General features: G+C 27.5%; 2 protein-coding genes across 2 annotated transcripts in view; one reads left to right on the forward strand and one right to left on the reverse strand.

Annotated features, from left to right (window-relative positions):
- The window catches only part of LOC142327295 (constitutive coactivator of peroxisome proliferator-activated receptor gamma-like), a 106,613-nt gene that overhangs the window by 34,506 nt on the left and 48,386 nt on the right, over nt 1-23,721 (reverse strand). The gene's annotated exons all lie outside the window — the stretch shown is intronic.
- The window catches only part of LOC142327294 (uncharacterized), a 70,760-nt gene that overhangs the window by 18,503 nt on the left and 28,536 nt on the right, over nt 1-23,721 (forward strand). The window contains exons 2-7 of the mRNA XM_075370198.1: nt 8,306-8,436; nt 10,126-10,314; nt 11,317-11,530; nt 13,928-14,142; nt 19,457-19,642; nt 23,149-23,290. Coding sequence (XP_075226313.1) covers nt 8,306-8,436; nt 10,126-10,314; nt 11,317-11,530; nt 13,928-14,142; nt 19,457-19,642; nt 23,149-23,290 — 1,077 coding nt within the window. The remainder of the gene's footprint in view (nt 1-8,305; nt 8,437-10,125; nt 10,315-11,316; nt 11,531-13,927; nt 14,143-19,456; nt 19,643-23,148; nt 23,291-23,721) is intronic.

Here is a 23,721-nt window from a genome sequence, read left to right on the forward strand (position 1 = left end):
TTCATCACCCACTTGGTCCCAAAAGTGACGAATTATCGGGATCCTACTGTATGTATGTAAAAAAAATTTTCATAATCACTATGGAAGTATAATGAAATTAATCACAAAACAGTAGCAACTACAATCACAATTTTGTTAAGCAAAATTAACCACCAACTGATCAGGACCATTACTGTTAGTGATGATGCTTTTTGAAATTCGTATAAATGACATAAAATGATTTAAGTAATTTATGGGTTCTTAATTTTATTTATTAAAACCAAATAACTAACAAGAACTAGCATAAGATATTCTCATTCAAACTTCTAATGGTGACACATTTGTGTCTTTCGATACTTTTGGCTATCGATCAACCTTCAAAATTTAATATATTAATAAAATTAATTGGCATTACTGCACAAAAAATACTACAAATTAAATTTTTGTATTAAAATATTTGAATGTGGTCAAATATTATATATCTTTGCTCAACAACCTCAATTACAAATATACCACACATTTTACAGTCATTTAGAATTTTCAGTCCTCTGAAGCAAAAATTATTGTATTTCAATTCCATTTTAAAACATGTCAATACTAACTGAAAAATTAATGTAAGCTCCCATTACAAAAAAAAAAAACCTTTAGCGACTGACAAAATGAAATATGGTATAAATCACTTATTCCCATCATAGTTATTATCTTTCCGAATGAGTAAATTGTTAGTTTTGAATGATAGAGGAGAGTGTATTCTACTGAATTACACTAAACTGAAGCAGTGTATATAATGCAAATGCGTTTTCATAACAGAAATGGAACGTTAGTTTGTTGTTCTACACAATCTCTACTAGTTTTCTGGGTTCTATAACACATACAAAGCACCCAAGATAAAAGACACATCAATTAGTGACTTTCTTTGATTAAACTAGTTAGTTGTAATACTGTTACAACTAACTCCTACAGTAAAAATAGAGAAGGTGTAACTTGGATGGTTGAACACCACCTCCATTGTGACTTATTGAAGCAACAAGAAATAATTTCATTCATCAGTTTTCCTAGTAAGTCTGGCATGGAATGATTTCTATATTTGAAAATGATTATATCTACATCAGTATAGCAGTAATACGGTAATGGAAATATTTTTGTTTTATATTTTCTATTCCTAATGTGTTCCTTACAATCTGTTCAACATGTGAACAATAAGCAACTCCATAGCCCAATGAGATGAGGATGATATGACATGTACATGAAATATTATATAGATACAGAGCGACCATTCCTGAGTTGTGGTTCTTGGTTCCTCAACCATCTTATTCACCTGACTTAAGTCCCTGCGATTTTTTCCTGTTCCTGACTCTAAAAAAACACCTCAAAGGACACCATTTTGGAACACAGAAAACATTTAAAAAATGTAACTGACTATCTGAAGGATATTCTGGATTCTGAGTTCCAACACTGCTATGAAGAGTGGGAAAACCGTTTGAAACGTCGTGTGGCTTCCCAAGGGAACTATTTCAAAGGTGATAGAGTCCATAATTGGATTGTAAAAAAAATTTTTTACTGAACCAGTCTCATTACTTTATTTACAGACCTCGTATGCACTGAAAAGAATTTTAAAAGTGACACTTTTCCAGTGATAAAATTGAAAACTTACTTTTCCCCCATTCATTACTTATTTTCTTAAAAACATACTATAGAAGTTTGCATAAAAAAACACTATACTGTCATAATTTATAATAGAATGGATTTAAAAAACTCATATTCAAAATTTTTAGTAATTTATAAAAAAAAATTACTTAAAATTCTAAAATATATCCCTACACTTTTGATTGGAGAAAGGAAACCATTAGCAGTTGATAATCTCTTATTAAGATATGAAGAAAACAACCAAAATAAGTAGAAAAAACAGAAGTATATAGCTCCTAATTTCAAATAAGGGGTGTTGAAAGAAAAAATCCTCAATATTATTATGTCCACTGGTATTTCCACAGACATTTTATGAATATTTATAAGCATAACAAATATATAAACAAACAGTAGAACTTTTATAAACTCTAAACCCTCTGAAATACAGTACCACTTCAATAAAAAAACAAAAAAACAAACTAACCTTTTAGGGACTAACATAAAGTAAATCCTAGTTCATGCTCAGACTAGGTTATTTTATTAGTTACTCATCTTTATTAGTCATTCTCTGTATGACTGATCACTTCATATTCACTAGAATATTATTTTAATTCATTTAAAATTTTAAACTTTTTTTTTTTGCAATCAAATTTTAAAACACAATTTTTATTAACATAAACAAAATTAAACCTTCCTTTGAACAGAACTAAGGACTCATCAATTACTATATTTTGAAAGGAATAAAACATACTGAGAAATAGATTTTTTTTCAATTTATATAATAATGCTTGTAGTTTGAAAAGACAGAAGTCGGGTGGTTGATCTTTATTACTGGTAAAATGAAGCATACTAAGTATCTTCAAATATCTGTCTCTAGCCATCGTTGCGGAAAATATTGGGGATGGTAGTAGCCTGTCTGTTGACCAGTACTCTTTTATAGAATATTTCTTGGCATAAGCAATCTATGTCAATTGGTTTCCATCGTAAATTTGAATGAACAACATCAGTTTGTTCAGAGACTTAGGTATAATATGTGTTTATTTTATTCACTATATGTTCAGTAATTTCAGGTATTATTAAAGCTTTAATGAGAAGAACTAAATCCTGGACACAACTGTGATATATTGGATGTATCAGAACTCAACAAAACTTACAGAACCTAGTTTTAAAAAGCTGATAACATGATTTTATTCTCTCTATTTCCAGCAGTTAGCAGCAACCTATTGGTATTGCAAATAGTTCATTTTAAAGCCAATAACGTGCAGCACATGTTGGTGAAAGAATTATATTAGTCGCATTAACACGATGATAGTAATCAAATGATAAAGTTCTGAAATGAGTTTAAGAGTGTAGTCTGTGCAGACAGTTAACTGCAGTTGCTTAAGCATAACACAAGTCCTGAAAAGGTTAATTTCACGATTTGTGGTTAAGATGCAGTTAACAACCAAAAGAGATATGAAACACACATTCACATTAACCACGAAGAATCTTTGGACAAAGGGATTTAAAACTCTCAAAAATAAACAAAAATTGAGGGGGTCAATTTTTTTTAAACAATATCAAAATTTCCCTCTGTTGTATATTATAACAGCCAAAGGAAAAGTAAACCTATTGATTACTTGTTAGGGAAAAATTTCCTTCTTCAGATCATCAATCCTTTAATAGATTTTGCGAAAAACTATAAAATACAAGAGAAATTAAAGTAGAAACATATATCCTTTAGAAATTCCATAATATAGAATAAACAACTTGCCATTAATCAAAATATTACAGCTATTAATAACTAACATTTTTTTTTTATGTACCATGTTATTGGTGATTTGACTTCGATTAAACCTTACAAATATGTTTACATTTTATACTAAAAATTAAGTATTAACTAAAAGGATAGCAATGGTGTATATCTCAACAAAAGGGTTCAGAAGATACAGAAACGTCAATTTTTTTGTTTTTTAAATTTGTTCACCTATTAGTGTACGGTATATCAACAATCACACACAAATCAATATAATTACATGCTTCAATTATGTATAAGGTACAAAGATATCATGAAAAAAGCCAATTCTAAAAAACAAGTAAACATAAGTTCTTCTTTTCTATGTTTAGTAGTACTGCCTACTTTCTTAGCTTCAATTTAGGTAAATTTCATAAGAAAGCTACCTATTGTAATGGATACCATGATTCGACTTCCAGAGAATTTCAACATATCTTCGCGTTTCAGATCCCCAGATCACAAAACCACTGTTAGTTCTAAAGTTTATATATATATTTCACTTTTTTCACACAAGTGCCGTAATTTTGTGCCAATCACTTTCAAATTGATACATAAAATATAACGACCCAAAATCTTGGTAGAGTTTGATAATGGGCAAAATCGGACCACAGGGGTGGAAATGGGAGGGCTTTTCGAAAAAACAAAATATTGCTTTAAGGTGGAAATCTTTTTTATCCCCTACTTAGCAATGGTGAAATCTACCTCTACCTTCTAACATGCCGAAAGGGACTTTTTTTTATTTCTTGTTGATGCATTTCAGAACTACACCATTACAATAAGTTTTGACAATGTACAGTGATCTTAGCAGAAAAGATAATAATAATTATTATCTTAGCGAGTACAACTTCATTTTTATTAGGTCTTATTGATATAACTATAAACAAGATTTTATTGACCACTATTTTAATATAATTAATATTCTATATTAGTATTCTGAATTTTAATATTATTTTAATAATGTTGGAGTAATACAGGATGCATAATTTTTACATAGTTGGTAAACCTTATTTCCAATAGACTTAACTTAATAAGCATTAAAGGGCAGTAATATAAAATTTAACTAACCAATTAATAACCAAAACTTGTTGAATGATTTATATGGTTTGTTCACAAACTAGTATGTTTCTTAAAGCTTTAAAATCATTCTGGATTTTTGTTACTAAAATACGAGGGTTATTTTTTTTTAAGGTCCGATCGGTCACGAAATTAAAACCACAGGGAAAATAAAATTTTTTTTATTTGTAACAAATACTTACATAGATACGCTATTTCTCTACATAGTCGCCACTCTGGTTTAGACATTTGTCGTAGCGTGGTACCAACTTTCCAATACCCTCGTCATAGAACGGAGCCGCCTGTGTTTTCAGCCATGTTTCTACGCTGGTCTGCAGCTCGATGTCTGCGCCAAAATGTTGTCCTCCTAGCCAGCGTTTCATGTGAACAAAGAGGTGAAAATCGGATGGAGCCAAGTCCAGGCTGTTTTTGCGGGTGGGTGATCAAACACTTCCCAACGAAAACGCTGCAAGAGTTTCTTTGTTACAGTTGCAGTGTGCGGCCTGACCGCCTGCATCATGAACATCTGTACATCCTGCTTTAAAGTTCCTGCACCATTGTCGCAATTTGCTGTCACTCATTGAAGTTTCATTGTACACATTAACAATGAATATCAGCTGCATTACACCCATCAGCCTGAAGACATCGAATTACCGCACGCACTTCACACTTGGAGGGAGATGCTATTGTTGTAGACATGTTTACGTGCTAGCTGCGTGTTCAGAACTAAACGAAGTGACGCGGCGTGATTGAAGGCCATACTAGAGATGTTGCGCAACACATATGCGCAAAGGTTCATCCGATTTTTCCGCGGGTTTTTATTTCGCGACCGATCGGACCTTGAAAAAAATAACCCTCGTACATCATTTTGTAATTAATTATCTTTTAAAGTAAGAAAACTTATTAAAAAATGTAATTTTTATTATAAAAATTCTGTATAATAAAGGTTGCATTTATTACTTCCTTGTACGAAGTAAAGGAAGTACTGTGATTCTGAAAAATTTTGATTTTCAGATTTCAATGGAAATATCCATCCATCTTGATCATCCCTGAATCCATTTTGACTAGTTTCAACTTGATGTCTGTACGTACGTATGTACACAAATCAAAAAAGATTAGCTGTAGTATGTTGACATTTTGGATTTAGGACTGTTGTAACGTCTAGTTGTTACATCATCACTAGTTGTTACAACATCTAGTTGTCTGATTCCTTCGAATCAGACTTCATCTTCTTTTTTTTTAAACTTTTTTTTTAATTGAAATATATTGATTTATTAATAATTATTAACCTCTGATTGTAAAAAAAAAAATTACGATAAATAATAATTCAATAACAAAAAAAAAATATCACAAGTTATTAATGAAATAAAATTTTATGTACTTTTCATTTTAAAAAAAAAATGTGTATATATAATTTAATAGGCGTACAAGGAAGTCATATGGTGTCCACATCAGATTTTTATTATTGTATAACTAATAAGCATTTATGTACTTACATTTATTATTTAAAAATAATAAGTAAAAATAATTTAATTTAACCTTGAATAATGGTTTTACATTTCCTTTTGTCTAAATAATCACTGATAATATTTTTTTTTAATATCTATAAACTACTTTAATAAAAGATAAGTGAGGAAAATCTTTAAATAACATTTACAATCAACTTTGTAAGAACAACTTCAAAGCTCAGAGATTAACAAAAGATTTATAAGAATACAAAGATAAATTAATAAAATTAAACTTAACAAAATATTGAAACAAAACAAAATAATTGAAGCTAATAATATAAGTACAAATAAAAGAACTGCAAAGTACAGTTTATATTTAAAAATAAAACAGAAAGCAACAGTACATATCATATAACTATTTTATTAATGGATGGACTAGAACAAGAAACAACGGAAATCATGTCCGCTTTGTTGGGGAATACCAGAAAACAATAAAACTAGTAATTATTCAAATACCCATTATAATGAATGCAATCCTCTATCTATTACACTGTTTTAAAATACCAACACTATACACAATTGATCAATGATATTTCAGTAATAATTTCCTTATCACAATTCCAAGGAAATTACATTATAATTCTGTAAAATTATAAAGTAATTTTTAAGGAAAATAAGGTACTAAGTATTACTATATTGTGGATTTTTTGTGTAAACTAGAAATACATTTAAACTTAAATAAAGTAAACTATGAATAATATGATTATGAACTACAAAAACCTTTTTGTTATGTTTTTGAAATAAAAGACTTCAACAAAAACATACAAAAAAAATTTGTTAAAAAGTTATATTATTCTATCTATAAATTTTGACTTCATGAATTACTCTTACATAATAATACAGCAACAAAAATTTAATTAAAACTTAAGACTTCAAAAAGTTGACTTTTTTAAGCAGGAAAAGAACAAAAAAAAAAAGCTAACAATACAGCTTAATCTAAATGAACTTCCAATAATTTAATTATCTATCCATATAATAATTATTTTAATAATAAATGAAGAATAAATGTCATAATGAACTTCAAATTTACTAAATATGACAATGGTTGCATGTGAAAAAAATTTCGCATGTTTAGCATACAATTCCAGCAAAATTTTGGACATTCCTTGCCGTAAGGGTTGGTCATATCAAAAATTGTTTCAGACAAACGTTTTAGGTAATGTTTAGAGCACTAACGACTACTTTAAACCGATTACTGTGCCTAGAGAGGTATGATTTTTTTTTGTCTTTGAAATCCCATTTTTTCCACCCCCTAGGCCAATGGTTGGTGATATCAAAAATCTTTACTTAGATAAGTTTAAGCCTGTATCCAAAGAATAGTAGAAACTTTAAATGAATAAAATATTTTACTTAAGAAAGTTACAGTGATATTCTGTTTTTTTCATGGTCCAATTTTGCCATTAACAAACTCGACTGAGATTTTGGGCCATTATATTTTATGTATCAATTTGAAAGTGATTGGCGCAAAATTATGGCAGTTATCGTATCCGCAAGAAAGTGAAATATATATCTATATATAAACTTTTGAACTGATGGTGATTTGGAGTCTGGGGGATGTGAAATGCAAAGATATGTCAAAATTTTCTGGAAGTCAAATTTTGGTACCCATACAATAGGTAGTTTTCTCATGAAATCTACCTAAAAGGCTTGAATGGGTTGGTATAACATCAAATTATTAAAGAGAATTCTGAATAAAAAAGAGCTATTTTACGATTAATTAAATAAATGGGGAAAATTAATTTTAAAAACCATTAAAAAACTTCACTTAATTATAAAATTAGATGGCCATTTTGATGATTGAACAATCCTCAGTATACAGTAAGTGCTGATTACATATATGATAAAAAAATTAAATAAATAAATGAAAAGTAATAATAAATATTATAGGACAAATAAGTAATTTTTACAAAAAACCCCATAAAATGAGTGTTTCTAACAGCATTTGTGCAATAAAAATATATGTACAATAAACTCTTGTTGTTTTAGGGAATCCCAATGAGAAGTATAAATTTAGCTTTAAAAAGCTTATTGTTTCATTTATTATTTCGAGTGTTTATTATCATTACACATTTTCCCAATATGTACTGATAATGATAGTTTAACAATATCCATCTAGTAAAATTTGATTTCAGTCAAATTTTATACAAATATGAAGTTTTCCAATTCAGACAAAAAAATTAAAATACATTTTAATAGAACAAAATCTAGCGCAAAGCAAAAAACAAGAAACCTGAATAATGTTGGTCAGAATATAAGATTCATCTACATTCATAGAATTAATACACTAATCAAATAATTTATAAAATAAAACTAAATTGTAATAATTAATTTAAACAGAAAGAAAATTTACAATTTTTTTTTTCAGTTTTAACAGCATTAAGTTGCACTGTATTTTGCAATGCAGACGTCAACAATTATGCATACAACAACCAGGAGAGAGTAGCTCCAGGAACTGGTAAACGAAGATTTGATGACGCAGACTGGGAAATAAGTAAAGTAAGTAATGTAACTAATATTATATGATAATAAGATTAAAATAAAGTGTTACACATCAATTGACTCACACTTCTGTTTTATGAAAAAATCCAAAACAATCTTCAAGAAAAAAGAATCTACTTTATTTAATACTGTTTTTACTCTTATTCCTCAATCTCACAAACCAGTAGTAAGGTACCCTCTCATTCCAAAATAACAATTACGTCGGGTTCACATATACTCAGGAGTTATGGGTATTAAGTATGATGAGAAAGCTGACTTTCTGACCAAGAAGGGAGCCCATATCTTGGTCCTGAACCGGCCTTTGCAGTTAGAATAATTTAACATTAAAAGTTTTTGAATGCTTACCGCAAGACCGTGTTGCTTGAAAATTGTATTAATGGTTATATGTTCTTGCAAGAACTGCATAGTGAAGAAAAAAAACCATTTTTGTTTCAATAGAACTATCAAATTAAAAAAATCCTGTACTTTAGTTGACAATATTCAATAATACTTTTATTTTTTTTTTAGAAGAACAATTTAAAAAAAAAAACTGTAGACATATTCAGTACTCTTACTCCATCAACCAGATAAAATCTATTAGTACAATTCATTAATACTGTAATAGCCTTCCAATTTCCTTCTGTTTGCATTATTAAATATAATTAATAACCCATTACAACCAAATAAAAGAATAATGTGTGTACTAATGACCATAACATTAAGCATTAAAAAAGGATAAAAGACAAGAAAACTCAGGCTGAATTTCAGAATGAATAATAATATACTCTACATCTTGCGATCATGATTAAATTAGATCAAATAATCTGATATTTTATGACAGTTGGCTTATATAATGTATTTCTTTTTAATAATAATATGAAAACTGAAAGAATAAGTGTTAAAGGAATATTTCTTATTAGATGTAACCATAGTCTACTGCACCTACTTTTAATGTGTTCAACAAATATGGTAATATAATACACAAATAATTTTCAACAGTGAAAATCATTTAATGGGATAAAAATTTAACTGTTCTTATCTACACTGGAATTTATTTTTCAGTAACACAATGATTACATAAAATAAAAAAATTAAGTAGACTGCTTCAAAAACTTAACTCTTGTACATACTATGATTTTTAATATGTTTAAAAAACGACATCATTATTAAAAAAAGTATAATGAATATTTGTATAATATTATTGGTGTTAAAATTGAAGTAAAAATATATTTTAATACCTAAAATTTAATTACAAACGATGAATGTTTGCTAAAACAATAATACCAATTGAGAAAACAAACACAGATTGGAAATTTTTAAGATTATCCAAAATTTATATTTTGATTTTTGTATGGTCTTTTTTTATAATTCATTAGATGTTACATTTCTGTGTTTAGGGGTATGTTTAAACAGTAATTCAAAACTCAGTCACAACACTACTAGGTTAAACTTCTATGCTGGAATATTGCATTAATAAATAAATAAATACAACTTGCCAATGAATGAGTAAGGGAAACTCAAAATGAAAAGAAACAACAAAATTCAAAGATGTAGACATTAAAACTAAAAACCATCTTATCTAGTTCACTACTTACCCATAGTAGAAGTATAACTTATTTTTTTAAGCAGTAATAATTATATTATATGTATAAATATATAAAACTAACATAATAAAAAAAAAAATTGATACATTTCTTTATGTTACAGGCAATGGGAATACGAGACAAAAACATTGACAATGTAGTTGTATCACCGCTAAGTCTTAAAGTAGTATTAGCAACATTACTTGATGCAGCAAATGGAACAACTGCAAATGAATTAGCTAATTTTTTACAAATAAATACAAACAACAAACAAGATAGTCGAATGTATTTTTACGAGCTTCTGAAGTCACTCGTGAGTTCTGTTTATGTATTAATACAATAAAACTAGTGAATCCTATTTTAAAATAATTTAAGAAAGTATATGTAAAACTATGAAACTTTTTTAAAAATGTTTAAAAATATAAATTTAAAATTCTTTAAGGCTTGAATGTTTAATATTCGTTGTTTATTTTTACATATTATACAACTCTCACACAGAAAAGAGATTTATTACATCAAAATTTAAGCTGATATTTAAGCAAAATCAGTTGTATAATGTTATGAATTTGGGTGGTAATCTTTCATGATAACATTCCCTCGAATAAGATTGTCAGTCTTATCTCAAGGCTTCTCTACACGTCTTCTCACTATCCAACCCTCTTTTTATCCTTTTTTCCATGATTTTTTTTGTTTTAGGTAGATGGTTACTATCTGCGTGCTAGTTTATGAACACCGGTTCAAGTTATGTTTTTAGTATTTATGCAATTTGATGGGCACTTCTCATCGCCAACATATGTGTCTACGGACTTATCTATATTGTAACTAAGCAGAAACGAACATGGTGCTGAGATTTATTGGGTAAAGCCAAACCTAATCTTTCTCCAAAAATTTCCACAAAAAGTTTGAAATATGTATAGAGAATTTCAACGATTACTAATTCATACTTACAATGCAGTTTATTTTAAACTGATTTACTAATAAATAAGATACTTTAACACTGTTCAATATGAGAATTACAAAATTAAATTTATAAGTAAAAGCTATATATTTAAAACACATACCATATGTCTTAATTTAATTTAAATATTAAAAGTTTTGAATTTAAAATAATTAATTACAGATTAGATAACAATTAAAAAACTCAAAAAACGAAATATAAATAAAAATGTTATAACTGGATCCATAATAAAAAATCATTTTCAAACCAACAATATTTAAAATAATATAATAATTATTAGGTGTAAGTAATAGTATTGTCATCAACTGTAATAAAAAAAAAAATACGCTAATTAATCCTTTTTTTATACTGTTACAGAAAACAACAGACTCAATAGTATCTGATGTTGAAACAAGAATATTTGCACATAATACAGCAAGTCTAAATGAAACATTTTTAAGAGGTATAAAAGAGTTTTACGGAACAGATGTAGAAAGTGTTGATTTTAGTCAATTATCAGATGTAATTAAAAAAATAAACAGCTGGGCAAAAATAGCAACACATGGTCACATTCGTGATTTAATTTCTGAAGGTAAATTAATATATAGTTTAAACGATAATTAAATATGATGTGTACCATATAGATTTTCTGAGGACAAAACGATTTAAGCTTATTTTACTTATATTTGAGTTAAGACAATATATGAGTATTATCAGTTTTTCATATAAATGGCTTTATTTTCATCAAAAAGCAAACATCACTGAGCAACTACATATTTTAATGATAAACACTTTCAAATTAATTTAAAATACAAATGGATAAATTGATAAAAAAAATTGATTATACAGTTAATAAAGTTCTAGTACCATCTGACAATGAATGTAATGAAGATAGAAAAAACCATATACCCATTTCCTAAGAAATAAATAAGAATTTTATGTAAATTAAAAATAAAGTTAATAGAGTCAAGAAACATAATAAAAGAAATACTAAAAAAAAGAAACTGATCTTTATCCTTAGTTCAACCAAATTTGATATATACATCTTATTATTTCATACTGACCCTTGACTTAGTATGAACTAATTTCAATTTAGAAACAATTTCTCTATTGAAACAATGTGTAGTACATATGTACTGTATTCTGAGGTATATAATTTTGAAAATGTGAAAGGATTCAGGATATATTATATATATATATATATATATATATATATATTAAAAAAACAAACATTATGTAACTCAAAATAATCATATCCCTAACAAAAGAGTAACTGTAATAAATGAATAAAATCTAATGATCTGAAATATTACAAAATGATGCTTAATGAATTAAAAATCCTACTAAAGTAAAAACAGAAAGAAAATTTACATACAGTTATCTAACAGAATATCCATATGAAAGGGGTAGTGCGAGAAATGCTTCCTTTAATATAAGTCAGTAAATTAATTTTTTGCTTTTTAATATTTATTTTAATCTTTGTTATGCCGTGCATGTAAAGCATCCATCATGATGACACTAGTAAGAATTGCTTTGTCTGAGCATAAACAAGTTCATCATTCAACAAAGTCCCTCTGTTAAGTAACATTTTTTAGAATTAATATATGAACTTCAATGGGCTTGGCTTGATAATATATAACAGTGTACTAGGCTCTGTGAAAAGATATGGGTAAACTGATTTACTTCTACTTACTGCATTTTTAGTATATAAGTGACTATTATTATTGAGATTGGCTAAACTATCTAAAACAAAACAATTATCTTAATCATTATATATTTTAATATTTACAGATTTATTAAAATAATTTTATTTTTATAAAGCCATAATGTTTAATATGTTGTACACAGATATAATTACAATTATAATATAATAATTTTATATTATTAAACATTATATTACAAGATGTAATTTTAATTACAGTATTTCAGAATTAAATACTAAAATAATCTTGATTTGCAAAGTTTTTGTGCACATATTGATAATTTGGAAAAAAATTACGTATAATTCTAACAAATTTATCTCACATTAAGATAAGAAATACATAAGCTGTAATTATAGTAAGAGAATAGCTATGCAGCGAGTTTTAAAATAAGCATACACAATAACAATAGAACACTGTACTTCTATCTCGCCTTAGGAAGACACATTACTTACACTGGGATAATGAAAACTCCAGAACCACGCACTAACAGGCTGCCGACCAAAAAATAATTCAGACCAACCTAATTACAGTTACATGAATGGAGTAGTTTTATTTGCAAAATATATTTTATAGTCTTAAACACAGTTATTTAACCAACTGCGCTTTAGTTAATAAAAATTACAAACAAAGGGATTATTTATAAACTTTATAATGTATGCAGGTAGAGGGAGTTTAATGTTAAATTATTTCTTATTAATGGGGAAAAAAAGATTTGCCAAGAAAAGGTGAAGGCATTATCACTGAGTAAGTGTTGACCTCTCAGAGCCGTTTCGGCGGGATAACACCACCCTCTGCTCAGTTCAACAATCCGGCGATTAGAGGCACGCTTCCGGACATCGCTCTATCTCAGTTCTCAGAGGAGTTCTTAGTTTGTTTATTTGGTTATTAGCAAAAAGAACTTAATTCAAGACTTATATTTTTTTTTGTGTTCCAAAATGACTTTAGCTTTTTTCAAGTGTATATATTTTTTTTGTAATTGCTATCGTTGAATTTATAATGTTATCTAACATATATATATTAAATTATTTTTCTTTGTGTCTACATTTGACTACGTAACCTAATAACTGAGTTTTAAATTAATTTAACTGAGTTTAGTGGTTTTTTAATTTCTTTTCAAATCACTACCTCAGGCCAGACTCTCGATTTCTCTCAAACAGTAAGTGTACAAAAAAATTTCCCCAATACCCAGTTCATCCAAACAAAAATTCACTTACTACTATTATTTATAATATTAAAAATGTAATATGGTGCGATATAAAATAATTTAATTTTTTTATTTAAAACAGCTGATACAGATAAAAATGCAGTAATGTTATTAATGAATATAATTTATTTCAATGGTTTATGGGCTCTTCCATTTAATACCAATGAAACACGATCAGAACCATTTTTTGTCAATGCCAATCAAAACATTAATGTAAAAATGATGAAGTCACAACAAGTATTAGAATATACAGAAACATCAGATTATGATCTTCAAATGGTTCGGCTTCCTTATATGGTAAATAAAAATTCATATTTTATTACCTAAAATTAAGTATTGGTATGCTTATTTTGTATTAATATTTTTGAGTAAATGTATGTGTTTGGATAAAGTCTTCATAGCGAGTTTCATTTAAAAACAATGTACAGATACAAATTAAGATACCTTACAAATTCTTTGTTTGCTTCTTCTTCAGTTTTTATGGCATAACCTAAAGTATTTTACTTATGAAATTTTTAAAGAACTGTTCAACATCAATTCAATATAAAAAATGTGATATAATTTATTTTTTATTTCGTTATTAAAGAGCATTTACAATGTTCCTTGTTTGGTTAATTAGATTATGTAATCTAATCAACCAAACTAAATGGAAGTTAGTGATCACTCCTTATAAAAACTTATATAATTTGCTATTCTAATGTGTAGCTATGAAACTTTGGATTATAAGAATTATGTGAAAAATAGAATTGTACCAATAGTCCATATAAAGATCTTAATTTCCTCTGTAAAATGGATATTAAATTAAATGTAAAAGTCTAATATTAAGTTGAATTCTAAACTTTTAAAGAACAAAACATTGCAATTTTAAATTTTTCAACTAAAAAACTGAAGTAAAGAAATAATATTAAAATTCATTTAAAAAAACCATTACTAGTTTTACAATGAAATTGTTTTTAATTTTCTGATATTGTCCGAGAAATAGGATTCTTGACAATTTTCTGGATATTTCAGATTAATTAGGCACTGTAACAAATTCAGAACTTAACATCAGTATTTCTTTTTGATAAAACATTAAATTGATTTTAATTGCTAATCCCGTGCTTTTTAGAAAACATTTTTGAAAATAAATTTTACTTTTTTGAACAGAAACGCACAATTCAATAAGTATTATTAAAAAATGTATAACTGGATAAAAAACTGAAGAGTCCTTTCTACCTTTCTGTTATTGAAATGAGTACTGTTTAGTCAATAAGCCTTCTTATCAAAAAGAAAATTGTGAGTGAACACATTTGTTAAATGCAATCTTGCAATCTATGACATTTGACATCTTCTTTGACAGAAATTTGTTTTGAAAGTTAATTTTACATCTGTATGGCAAGAAAATATTAAATATTTAGTTATCTAATTAAATAACTTAATGTCTGTGATAATAATGTCATTGATTAGACTGTACAATGTGTTACAACAGTTTCAATATACTCTCTGTTCATTCTAAGCAGATATTGCATAAACACACTGCAGATGACAGAGTCCTGTGGAACAGTATGCCTAAAAAATATTGCATACTAAACTTACAACTTTTTGGTAATTCCTCACAAAATTTTATTATACTTCACAATTAATTTTATTATAATTATGATTACTATTATAATTTATTTAATTTATATTTACTTTATACTTAATTTTATACTAAACTTATAACTTTTTAATTCCTCACAAAATTTTTAATATAATAAAACCTATGAAGACATTAATATCCCAAACAATAACTAACATGTTATTAAAAATAATTTAATATGTAAGATACATAACTTGAACAAAACCTTACTACTTCGAAATGTTAAGAAAATAAATAAATGCTTGCCTTATTCTCTGTCAGTGTCCGACAAACACTGGATTCCTTCCATTATAGCCGATTCTACATCACTTCCAGAAGTTGTTGTTGAAGACAAATCATCTCTAACATTAATTATTAGTTCATCAAGAAAATAATCTTAAGTCCCACAACTTCTTTTCTTCTTCTGTAACATGCTTTATGCGCTGTTTCCACTTATCAGTTGATACCTCATTCGTGTTTTTTTCAAGCAGGATTTTAACATCTTTCATTTTATATATATTATTATTTTGAGAAAGATAGCCTTTTACTTGGCTCCACACTAAGTCAATCGGATTACAGTGATAAGGGGGAAGCCTTAACACTGAATGACCTTTTGATTCAATCAAATCATTGATTAAAAATTTATTAAATTTGTCACGATTGTGTTTTATATGTTCAAGGAGTTCTGTTTTAACTGTTTTCTCCAAAGTGGATACTTTTTGATTGCAGTCATAAAGCAATTTCTTGTTTCCTCGATTAACTGTTTGGAATATTTTCCAGTTTTACACTATGGTACAGAGCATTGTCCATTACAACAATACTATTTTTGGGTAATAATAAAATATTTTTTCAAACCATTTCCTAAAAATAGTTCCATGTCATCATGATAGTTTCCGGATATCTGGATTCAAAAATGAGTAATCCCCCCTCTAAAAATCAATTTTCATTGCCAATATGTACTACAATTAATCGCTTTCCTTTATTTTTTGGAAGCAGCAGGCTTCTACTTAATCCTGACTGAAATGCTGTTTTTACCAATATAACTGTAATATGGCCTTCATTTACCCATGTTTCATCCAAATAAAATATATTTTTACCAGTTTTTTTATAATTTTATATTTTTTTTAAATAATTACGCCGTCAAATTATGATCTCTTCTCCATCAAAAGTTACACTTTTTTTATTTCCTTTAATAAATTTAAAATCCATCAACAACAATAATTTATATAAACTACTGTGCCCAATCTTTGGTAAACTCTTGTCACTGTTTATCACAGCCAGCAATTTTTTTAAGGTTGGCATTTCATTTTGAAAAAAGGAATTATATACAGTCAATCTTATTTCATTTTTGTCAAATTCATCCCATTTTCCTAGCACAGGTTTCCCATGTTTTTTATTTTTAACAGGAGTTTTTACCTTTCATTTCCTATTTATTTCAGTCCGTAACCTATTAATACTACTAACCTACACACCAGTTAATTCAGAAGTAAGTTTCACTACTTCCTTTTTAACCAATGTAGGATTTTTCTCCAGCAGTTAACTGAATACATTTAAAACTATTTTTTTTTTCACCACTTTGCAAATGTTTCCCTTTACTGTGCTTATTAAAAGATCTGAATTATCAGCCACATCGATAAACTATTAAAATACGCACACATAAAGGCTAATCACACTATCAAATCTCACAATAATCAGTAATAATCGCACAGTAAATAAATCTCACAATAACTGAATATATACACACAGTCACGTGCACCAAAAAAAACTATTAAAACACAGAACTACAATTAAAAGAAAATTAAAAATATCTAGTATAGAATAAGAAAATTTATACTGTTATTTTGAAGTCAGTGATAAACAATGATGTTTTGTTTATAAACATCTGGTAGTTACAACAGCTCAGTGCAAACAATAGTGTGCTGTTCATACACACACTACCACACTCCCAGTTTGCTTATTTCATATCTCCTTCTAAGAATGAACAGATTATACATTCATTTGATTTCTGTTGATTGGACTTTACAGCTATTTAATTCAAAAAATGAGTATCCAGAAGATTTAATATATGTTTTTTATTACTAATTTTTTATGGCTAATTTTTCTTTGTATCTATGGTCCATATAAGACTATTTACTGTGTGATAATACTAAACTTCCAGTTTAAAAAATCAACCTAGTAATGAATATCCAGTTCGCTTTTCTTTAAGAATATTATTTGTGAAAATTTTTATCTTAGACTGGAAGAAATTGAGTCTCATTAGAGAGTAAAATTGCAGGATTTATATCATAGCAGTAAGGTAACTGAAAATATGGTCATAATTAAAATTTGAACTATATTTAGCAATTGCGTTTACCTTAACATATTTCTATATTAAAAGGCCCTAAAGAAAGTAATCAAAGTTTGCACATAGAAGTCACAAAATTTTTTATAAATTATTCAAATTAATTTAGTTTGCTGTTCAATCATTTCTTGAGCCAGGTTTTGTGACATATATTTTTATTGTTTTCCTAAATGTTTAAAGTATATGAAAAACAGAAAGTCCTACCAAATTTAAATGCAAAAAAAATTTGTCACGTAAAATTATATATGCAAATAAGGAAAGTGTACAGCAATGATGTTATGAATGAATTGAGGAGGAGAAAATTGTACATTTAATGAAAGATGATTGAATGTCAATGATGAAAATTGTTCTGGATGACCCTCTCTTGTGAAGAGGATAAAAGCAAAATGTAGACTAAAAAATTATAAGAAAAAAAAAATTACTACTAATGAGTATACAGCTCTTTTCTCTTTTCCTCAGATTTCACGATTTCTTTATTTAAAATTGTCACTGAACAAAGAGACATAAAAAAAAACTTTGCTAAATGGATTCCACAAATACTGTATGAATATGATACAAAAAATGTAGAAACAACCTTGATATTTCTCAACCAATTTAACACAAAAGTGGTATTATTATAAATTGGTAAATTTATTATACAAAGTCAATTTAGAAAATAATGCAGTCTATTGTCAAGCAACAGTGCTTTATTTGTTAATAATGCTTGCCTGCACTAAGCGATGGCAACAAAGTTTTGTGTCAACAATTTGAAGTGCAGCTTAAAAAATTTGACTAAACCTAAACCATGATACTTCTTTGATCTGATCCTTAGTGTCTTACATAGCTTTCCTAATCTAAAAGTATTTTTAGGCATCAGTAATTTTAAAAGTGATAAGGTTGAAAAAGCTATTAATAAAAGACAGAAAAAACTAATGATACAATATGATATGTATTTAAATTCAAATAGATACTGTAAAAAGGAATAAAAAAATAAAGAAAAGTCTGTTGTAAATATTAAAGAAATATTTTTTAGTTAATATTTGTAATAAATCAACAACAGCCATATGTTCTTTACTTCCTGGATGATCTTAGTAAACAATTTTTTTTTTAAATCAGTGCACTAAATCAGATTTAATATAATTATACCTTGTTCAGCAAAAAATACAGAAAAAAGTTTTAAACCTACCTACATTAAAAAGATGTATTTAAGGAATATTTTAAGAGATAACAAATGTCACATGTTTTTATAAAAACTAAAACAAAAAGACATACTATTTAGTTTCTTTATCTGTAAAATAAAAAAATGGAGTAAAACATATAGAAAAACATTTTTAAACCTACCAGTTTTAAAAATATTTTACTAGTTGAACAATTTTTTGTGTAACATTTGATAATGATAAAGTTACAGTTACATGATAAAAAGATACAAAAGATATTAAAAGCATATAAACAAATGTATATATTTCTAAGACTAATCTTGTTACTTTCAGTACCTGAAAATAAGTGAAATCTTACAAAGAAAATGTTGAAAACAATTTAGTTCACCATTTTGTTCATAACAAGAATTGTTTGAATATATATATATATATATATATATATATATATATATATATATATATAAGGTATAGTTGTGGATCATTATTAATTTCACAAAAATATTAAATATAATTAAAATTTTATTTTCTAATTTTTAGGGTGGCAAATTTGCTATGTACTTTTTACTTCCTTTCAATAAAAATGGCTTAGATGAATTAATGAACACCATAACTCCAGGAAGGGTGCATTCTTTAATGCAAACTATGAGACCTACAACTGTTAATCTATCAATTCCACGATTTGAGTTCTTATATTCTGTTGGACTTAAAACAGTATTGGAAAATGTAAGTATTAAATATTAAAAAAAAAATTTCAATGATTCTGTGTCAAATTTTAAAAGTAGAATATAAAATAATTACTAATAACCTGTTCACAGAGAGAAGAAAAATTATATAAATAAACCATTGACAACATAAGTGTATAGTTACTCCATGAACTTATATTAATAAATAATAATAATAATTTTAATAACCTGTATATTTCACATCAACAAAATAATCATATTTCATAATATGATTTACTAGTTTACTGAAAGATTTTCTAGTTTAGTACAGTACTAAGAGAGATATTTTCATTTAATTTGTTAACATCCACAGTCTTCTCCCCATAAATGCACTATAGAATAAAAATTTTGTGTACTACATTTTTCGTACTACATACAAAGAGCCAGAAATTTTCCATCCAGTTTTTTGGGTTTCTTAGGTGTCAAAACGTAAAGATCCAGTGAAAACCACACATTTCCAAACTGGACTGATTACCATACTTTACCTAATATAGCAATAGGTGGGAAAGTAAAAGACAATATATTTAGGCATCATAAGTACCTCTTGTAATAAAATAAAAACACCAAATAGATACCCCATGTAGGTGGGTGTCTGGAGTTCTTAGGTAAAAATACTTTATAATGTAACACTGTTACTATTCTCTTTTCAGTCAAAACAAAAAAAAATTCCTGCATAATTTTTTTATTTTTATATCAACTTTATAACACCTGCCAAGGAAATAACGTTATATTAATCTGGCAAAGAACTTACTTTATAGAGCTTATTATGTTGCCAAATAAAATAAACTTTATTCTCATCTCTTTAAAAATTTTCATTCTGTTTTCATTTTTATTATTACTGAGTCTTGTCCTCTTTCAGAAAGTTTTTTATTTTAGTAAATAATTATTATTAGTAATTTTAAGGTACAGCAACTAGCACACAGTACTAATTATTAAAAAAAAATCATTACTTTAATTTTCCTAAGCTAAGTATTTATCAGAAGCTACTGCAATATTTATATTGTAGGTAGCAAGTTAACATAACCAACTGAAAACAATTATTACTTTGAAGTAACTTAAGTAATGATATAATAATATTTAAATAATTATAAAAATCAATCAATAAACTTTTTTTTTATTACATTTTTTATAATTATACAAAGAGTGAAAAAACAAACAAAGCTAATTTATTAAGTCCTCTCAAACATTTTTATGCAGACTCTCAACTAGCAGTCCATAAGTCTTTTAGTATTGTTATTAGAGTTTGTGCATGTACAATTTTGCTAGCTATAGAGTGAAATAGATAGCAAAATAGTAGCATTTTATAAAATTAAATAAAATAATAACATTGCCTTTAATAAAATAAAAGATTAAGTCCACTTTTGAACCCAGATCTCTTGTTAGTAAGAGGTTAAAAGAACTGGATTAATAACTGGTTTTAAGACTGATCTTTCATAACTAATTAATGTGAAATATAATAATCTGTAAACATTTCACAAATAAGTGGTTAAAATTTTTCCTAGGTAATATGGAAAATGGTAACTTTTAGGAGTAAAATGGGCTCCTAATTAAGCCTTTTTTTAAAATTAAGGCTTCGGTAATTATTAAAATATTCTATATTACAATTTTGTATCCTAAACAATAAAATATAAAATTCTTTGACAAATTTTAATGATTTCTGAACAGATATTGTCTACTTACATGAGGGATGTCTGAACATTTTGAGCCTAACATAGAAAGACATATTTTTTCTGTCAAATAGTTTTGTTTTTCAACAAAGTCTCCTTTAAGTCAATACACTTTTTCCAGTGATGTTCTAACCACTTTAACCATTCCAAATAGTAGCTGGTGTCCTTCTTGCGTAAAACTTAAAATAGGTGTTTATGCATGCAATAACCTCCTCATCCAATGAAAATCTCTTTCCTCCATGCAAAACTTTAAGATTAGGAAACAAGAAAAAATCTTGCTTGGTGAATACAGTGAGTGGTCAACTAATTCAAATTGCAATTTGTGAATTTTATCCATGGCAATCATCAAAGTGTGACCAGGTGCATTGTCCTGATGGAAAGGCACTCCCTTCTTCAAATGTGGTTGTTTTCTTTGCAATTTCTGCCTTCAGCTTGTCAAGTAATGATGCATAATACTGTGCCGTTATTGTTTTACCTTTTTGAAGATAATCGATAAACAAAATTCCATTACTATCCCAAAAAACGGTTGCCATTACCTTCCCAGTCGATGGAACCATCTTCACAGTTTTCAGAGCAGGTTCACAATTTGCAGTCTACTATTTTGACTGTTGTTTTGTCTCAGAAGTGTAATGGTGGATCCACAGTTATGAATTGATACAAAAAATCTGACTCGTTTTGCTTAAACTGCTCCAGCAGAGCCTTGGAAATGTTCAGTCGAATGCGTTTTTTGGTTCAAAGTGAGCAAACACGACACCCAATGCGCAGATAGTTTATATATATCAAATTCTTCAGTTAATATATGACAAACATGTTCTTTCGACATGACCATAGCCTCTACTACCTTTATAACCTTAATTCATTGGTCATCCAGTACCATTTGGTAAACTTTTATGATGATATCGGTAATGGTTGCAGTTTTTGGCCATCCCGAACGCTCATCATCAACCAAGCTGTTATGACCATGTTTATATTCAGCTGCCCATCTTTTCACAGTGGTAAATGATGGGACAAAGTCCCCATATAAACAGCGTTCAACTCTGTTTTAATTTGCGTAGGAGTATTGCCTTTCAAATGCAAATATTTAATCACGGCATGTTATTCAATTTTTTCCACTTTCACAAAAACACTCACAATGACTTACTCAAACGATTATAAAACAACAACTTAACGTCCAAAATGGCTGAAATTTTAGTGAGTACCTTTCAACACATGCACGACTATATTCCCTAACTTTTGTTGAATGCTGCCCATCTTCATGCTGAGGCTCAAAACTTATCAGACAACCTTTGTAAGATCTCAATCTAACTCAAACTGTCTTTCAGTAGCACAGTACTTCTTCACATGCTATTGTATTCCCATCCTGAAAAATATTGTCCCATAATTATGGTAAATGATTTCACTCAAGTGTATAAAGAACTACCTGACAAATGCATTTACTGCTTCATACTGGTATTCTATATAATGTATTTGGGTTTTATGAGCAAATAGTAAACTAGTTCCATGTAATGATAGCTTCTTTTTCATAAGTACAAAGTAGATCTACAATGAAAAATAGAATTTAAAACCACTTATTATTATTATCATAAAAGAATTTAAAAATAAAGGAAAGATATATTTATAAATATAGCAATAAGTTAAATAAATCAATTCCATAAAAGGTCAAATAAATTACAAAATAAGGAAAATTAAAACCTCATTAAAATAATTCTAAACCAAAAAAGGTAGGTATGTAAAACCAAATATAATCATTTTTTGATTAGTTAGACAAATAATCATTTAAAATAAAAATGAACATCCAATAATATCACAAATACGTAAAAAACATTTATCTGTTATGTAGCTTGGTGTAAGGACAATGTTCACCACAAATGCTGATTTTTCAAACATGGAAAATGGCACCCACAATTTGTTTGTATCAAATATTCTACAAAAAGCCGGAATAGAAGTTAATGAAAAAGGAAGTATAGCGTATGCTGCAACAGGTAAACTAAACATTAATTGAAGTTGAAAGCAAAGTAAAACTAGTTAAATGTTAGAAAAACATTTTTATTTGTGCTTAAAATAAATACCTACAACTCTACAGATAACACTATTAATAAAAATTTAACCGTACTATTAGTGACACATATGTTTTTAATACGTGATTTCAAGTATCCCAATTTAGTATCAGTAGGAATGACTATACAGATAAAAATGTTTTTGTTGCAAAATGTTTTACAAAAGCACTATTAGTAAAAACACTGCTACATTACATTATCTACCATCACATAGTTACCAATTTTATTATATAGTTTTCAGCTACACTTTTCAAGCAAGTCGCAGCGATTTCAACTGATTATCAGTTATTTCCTTATCACTGAAAGTTATTTTAATACATAATTTAGGGAAAGCAATTAAATGCTAGGTTTTGCCC

Source organism: Lycorma delicatula, chromosome 7 (genome assembly GCF_047948215.1).
Source record: "Lycorma delicatula isolate Av1 chromosome 7, ASM4794821v1, whole genome shotgun sequence".
Lineage (NCBI taxonomy): Eukaryota > Metazoa > Arthropoda > Insecta > Hemiptera > Fulgoridae > Lycorma > Lycorma delicatula.